At 36.7% G+C, this 5,847-nt stretch overlaps 1 protein-coding gene across 1 annotated transcript; it reads left to right on the top strand.

Annotated features, from left to right (window-relative positions):
* Nucleotides 1–1,992: 1,992 nt before the first annotated feature.
* BATDEDRAFT_88855 (uncharacterized protein) lies at nt 1,993–2,718 on the top strand (the record flags this gene model as incomplete). The annotated part of the gene is made up of 1 exon (XM_006679179.1): nt 1,993–2,718. The coding sequence occupies one exon, from the start codon at nt 1,993–1,995 to the stop codon at nt 2,716–2,718; it is 726 nt and encodes a 241-aa protein (XP_006679242.1).
* Nucleotides 2,719–5,847: the final 3,129 nt, after the last annotated feature.

The raw sequence follows: 5,847 nt of genomic DNA, 5'->3' as shown, positions 1-5,847 counted from the left end.
TGGGTATGTCGCAAGTCGGCGTTCTTGAACCTCTCAAAGAAGAATCAATCAGAGTTGTATCTGAACCTACTCCAGAATTAAAATCCATCTTGAAACCCAAATCTACTTTTAAACCCCACGGCTCAAAACACGATCATTCTAAAAAACATCAGCAAAAGTCAAGTCACGATGCTGGTTCAAGGGAAGCTAAAGTACACTTTGTACCAACGACTAAAATTGCTAGATATTCAAGTGAATCTAGTGTACTGCAAGAATATGATATTCAACTTCCTTCATTACGTTCAAAGTTTAATAGATTCAAACGACAAATGCTGAGGTTCATTGGATATAGAAGGCATACTTGAACATTTCTACGCAAACCACCATAACTAAAAGTGTATAGTAAATCAATGTTTGGACACTGGACTGCTTGGTAATTCAATTTCATTGTAAAACTGGAATCACGCTATCAACAACCTTGTTTAGAATATGTTGTACTGCAGTGTGTATATATGATTTATACTGTCAATTTGCATTTGTCATGTAAGCATTCAGTCATGTTTGTCCAATAAACACCTTGCATTGTCACCACCATTTCCAATGTAATAGTATGCTTGAATTGATCATATTGCACCAATCAGCTACTGTGCACTGAATGTATCAGATGGTGTCATGAAATGGTGGATAATATTCATAATTGAAGTATTGGCAGTCAGTGATTGAATGATACGATCGAATACCGCTGATCACTTTGTTGGTGACCAGTATCACATGTGGTCAATACCAATATGTTGCACAACAGTCATTCAAACAGGTTGGAGCATGCCATATTGTAGCAATGCAATCAACTTGGTACAACACATGCCAACATACATGCACTGTATTGTAGTATACACTAGTAGTGATGATTCAACCAACGACATGCGTGGTTGTAATATTATACGTGAAACCACATGTCCATGTCTATGTTCATGATTATGGTTATAGTGACATACAGTATTACAATGATGGGTCAGAAACAATGTGATGGGACTGGATGTGCAATACCAAAACCATGTTTAGAATACGTGATATAACGACAACTTGCAGTCGTATCCATGTAGATGGACCACCAAATAACAGTGTTGACATGCAAACAACAATTGCATTACTGACATGTGTCATGATTGTTGTTGAACTAGATTGCGATCGTATCCGAGATTCAGAATACAACAAATGAGTGTGCAGAGTTGTATTGACAACATTGACAGTCAAACACAATACATGAATATGGGTTCAAACTTGGTGATCGTACAATGTATGATTACTAAGAGTGCACAAAGTGTAGATTCAACACTATAGTATGATTGTGTGTCATATGATGGTTGTTGTATATCAAACGAGCAGTCAATGTGTAGTAATCATTGTATATTGCAATGCAGAACACAGACATTGTTGGATGAATACTGGAGTGATCCATTTGACATGAATACAGTTGTAAATCAAAGCACTTGCGGCCACACAACACTCATGAAGGGTGTGCTTTTCAATATACCTGATCAAAGGGTCGTAAAAGCATAATTCAATCGACATGATCATCAAATTGATCAATATGATATTATGGATAGGGAGCAGCATACTGTCTAGTTTGATATTGGCTCACTACAAGCAATCAAATAACCCTGTATATTGGTTAACCTAAAAGGGTTAGGGTTGGTTTGCTATATAAAACATATAAATACAATCGATTACGCTCAGTTTTATAATCAACCAGTTTCAACACTCTATTTTTGTACTAATCGTTTAAACCCATTGACCAGTTTGATGAAATTGGTTGATATTTTATTCGTATTGACTGTAGCAGCAACCGCCAATGCAATACTGATACCGACTGATAACGATCGTTCACCACAAGCATCAGGCACTTTCAGTCGAGTGTCTGTCCCAACTGATGAACCTAATCCAGGCACTTCAAATGAATACCAGGAAGAACCAGTGGATTTAAGCCTTTCCGGCCGAATCAGGCAACAACCAATGGATCAACCCGGTCTAAACACTCCCACTCAAGGTCAACGACCGACTGCAACTATAACTGGTCCAAGTACTTTCAAACAAGGCCGAAAACGCATAATTGATGTGATTGATTTACTGATTTTCAGACAAAACCAGCAACGACCAATGGATGAAGTTGATCCAAACGCTTCCAAACAAAGTCAGCAACAGCCAATGGATCAATCCAATCCAAGTACTTCCAAACGAAGTCGGAAGCGGCCAATCAATGAAATCAGGCCAAGCATTTTTAGCCAAGCGTCTGGCTCAACTAATGAACCCAGTCCAAGTGCTCCAAAACGAGATCGAAAACAACCAGCTGATCAACCCATTCCAAGTACTTCCAGACAAGACCAACAACAACCAATGGAACAAGGCGAGTCTGCCAATACTGTTCCAGATCAAGTGACTGTATTAGGCCCAAAATATCAGAGAAGCTTTAATCGTATAAAGAAGAGGCTTGTAGAGTCTAAAAAGATTGCAAAAGAAAAACGCGAAGAATATTGTAAACATGCAGACCTCAAATTCAGTCAGCAGTTAGCGTTAGCAATGGGCAAAGAAATATCTGAACCAAGGCACAATCCAGACACTGAAAATCAATTGAAGCAAGAGTATGAAAAGGCAAGCAGAAGAGTATACGCTATCAGACATGGTCTGAAAGTGTTTATGGAAAAGCATGGTTTGAGATTTGAAGAACCGGACTCGGATTGATGGTTTGTCAATGATTTTGATTTTGAATAAATTTAAACTTTCTGATGTATTGGTGTTTGTCGAGTATTGTGAATGGGTCAACAACCATATTATTGATTGTATATACTGCATGTTGAGTATTACATCGACAGTTATTGGGTTGTTGATTGATACATTGACACGGCTTGTTCCATATACATCAATGACCTGATAACAACCAGTGTTGATTGTAACTATCAATCGCACTTGCAATCACTTGTCAGTTGTATGGTTGCATGATACCATCAACTGATCATGTCGTGTATTGTACAACAAACGGAGCAATACACTTGTTCAAAGTCTGTCACAAGCAAAAAGTGTTTGTCATGTCACTGTCAATGTTGGAAATCACAACAGACAATGTTTGATTGAAGGATTCAACACGCCATTACAAAACATCATTGCCTTTTATCAAGAATATACTAAAACTAACCAATACGTTAATGTCTTGCAATATATTGTGTTTGACTACAATCACATCCATCATTGTGCAGTTGGTGATATTGCTGAATCAAGATATGAAAGTGATCCACCAAGTGGTTCAATTAAAACAAACACTGCAAACCATTCAATCCATGTTGGAAATTGTGTTGGAATACTGAATGGACAAACCTTTGAGTAAAATACAAGTCAATATACAGTAATGCTGTGTATACTATGTATACTGTGGTTAGTGGAAATGATTACTCGTATTCAATTTCAGATGATGATTAAATAATTCAGACTTGCAAGTATTATGAATTTGAACACATCCAAATTGCTGAAACGTTTGTTACTGAATCCAGAAACCCAGATCCAACAATGACAAATAAGCAGCGTCAAAACAGAAATCAATTGGATGCATTATCAACAATTAGTGAACATGAAAACAACAAAACATATGATATATGACAGGACATTTCAAACAACTTGTTTTCTAGAGCAACTATAAATTCCATTCATTGACTCGATCAAAAACTACAACAATTACTTGCAATGCATTGAAATTTGACATCCATATCCAGTTCAACAACAGGAAGCGTCAAACAAGTGGTATCATGATTACTATTCACAACAACAAGCAAATTGGACAACAGCGCTGTTGCAACTATTATGCTTCAAACTCGGAATCAGAAACGGTGCAACTGAAAAAAGTACACAAAGTCGACGAGTATAGTTTATTGAATCATTCAACATCAATATCGTGTACTTGAAAATCAATGACATCAATTCCACCATCTACCAGAAACATGTTTGTTGCGGTGTGTTATTTGATGTGAATTTTGCACCAGTATGTTCATGTCTGATACAATTCATGGCTGTTATTGGACTTTGTACGACTGAACCATTGTTCAAATGTGATGATGTTTATGCCACTGTTGTAAATCGAATGGGTGCATATTGAAATACACGATATTGTTGTAATATATTGTAGTATGTCTTGTATGCAAAATACGACAATCTCTCGAGTTTGAATTCATTGTAAATATACACCAGAAATTCATCAAACTGAACCTTTTAGTATTTTTGCTTGCTTGAAATAGCTCCAGCAAACAAACAAGCGTTTCTGCAATGCACATTGTGTATGCTACACCAACAACATCATTGATGGCCAATACACACAAGTATTGTCGATGTACACTTTGAGTTCCAAGACTGTATTTTTTGTAGTGGGAAAGTCGTGGTAAAGCTGCACATTGAATTGCACTGTTTTGAGCTCCACTTTAAACATCTGATCAGTAATCAGTTCATACTTTTGACAAGCTCATGTATGAATGATGGTTTATCAGTGTTTTTATCAAGACACGGTAAATTGGTTCATGATCAATGATTTGAGTTGGTTACAATGTTACTGCATTCATGACATTGAGTGCATCTGAAACAGCAACATCATCACTTGATTCGAGTTTCAAACGATAATTATTGACTGTGTTGGTCAAACTGCAGATTCACTGCTATTGGATTCAGACTCTGTAGCAAGACTTTCTGTGTGATGAAACAGCATTTGAAACTGCACCAATCGTTTGATTTCCAATAATATGAGCATCATCCATAATAATATCATCAGCGGTTTGTGGTTCAGCATTTACCATTATACGAATCCAGTGAATATATTGATTGTAGGTTTGTAAACAGAGGCTACAAACCAGCAGTGACATCATTTACAGACTTTTGATTTTGAAAGCATTCATAATTTCTGATATGTTACTATCATACAGCAAGGCACATTGCAGTTGCTCACTTTGTCGACTTTTATTGGCAACCTATTATGTACCAGCCACAAATCTGATATTGCAGACTTGTAGATGCTTAAAAATGGGGTTTCAAATTGACTTTTGAATTTGAGGATCGTGGACATATGATGGCATATTGATGGTTGTCATTATTGTCAAGTGTGTTGCAGTTGATTGAAGATGTAAAGGAATGAATCAATATTCGATTGTGTTGTTTATTAACAAGTGAGTGAGTGTGTTTATAAAATAGGAGACAAGAAAGTCATGTGAATTCCAGTTCAAACGTCATTGTTGATGGTTTTTGATTGTTAAACTATTCAGAAATGTCTCACATTCACACACTACTAATGTCTCACACAATGCAAGTCAACACTCTCACACTAGTAATGTCTCACATTAATGAGACATTAATTCTGGTGTAAATTTGACTAATTTCCAAATATTTAAATCGTGTGAATTGTCTTGAAATATCCCAAAATTTTGCTATTTTGACTCAATTAAAAAGTCGATTTTTGTTTTACAATTTGACAAATAAATTGCTTTTTTACTCTTTTTCTTTTCATAAAATGCCAAAACGATACCTCAATGTTGAATACAACACTATTTCTACTGAAATCGATGTGACTGACTTTGAAGACCCGAGTGACGTTCAGGATGCTATCAAAGCAGAGTATGGTCCTGCTATGGCTGACATTGATGCTCCTCAACTCCAACTCTACACCAACAGTAACAAGAACCAACTAATCAACACCTGGGCTTTACTCGACTCTCTTCCTCAAGAATACTTTACTCAAGATGGTTCTTGTGTTGTAATTGGTGTTTCCCCTCCACCTTCAAGACAGCCTACTCAAACTGATCTAGGTCCAACATCTGCAGCAGCCTCATCCGCACTACTGGA

This window comes from Batrachochytrium dendrobatidis (assembly GCF_000203795.2).
Source record: "Batrachochytrium dendrobatidis JAM81 unplaced genomic scaffold BATDEscaffold_6, whole genome shotgun sequence".
Lineage (NCBI taxonomy): Eukaryota > Fungi > Chytridiomycota > Chytridiomycetes > Rhizophydiales > Batrachochytrium > Batrachochytrium dendrobatidis.
Note: the sequence above shows the minus strand (reverse complement) of the source record. Positions and strands in the feature narration are given on the sequence as shown.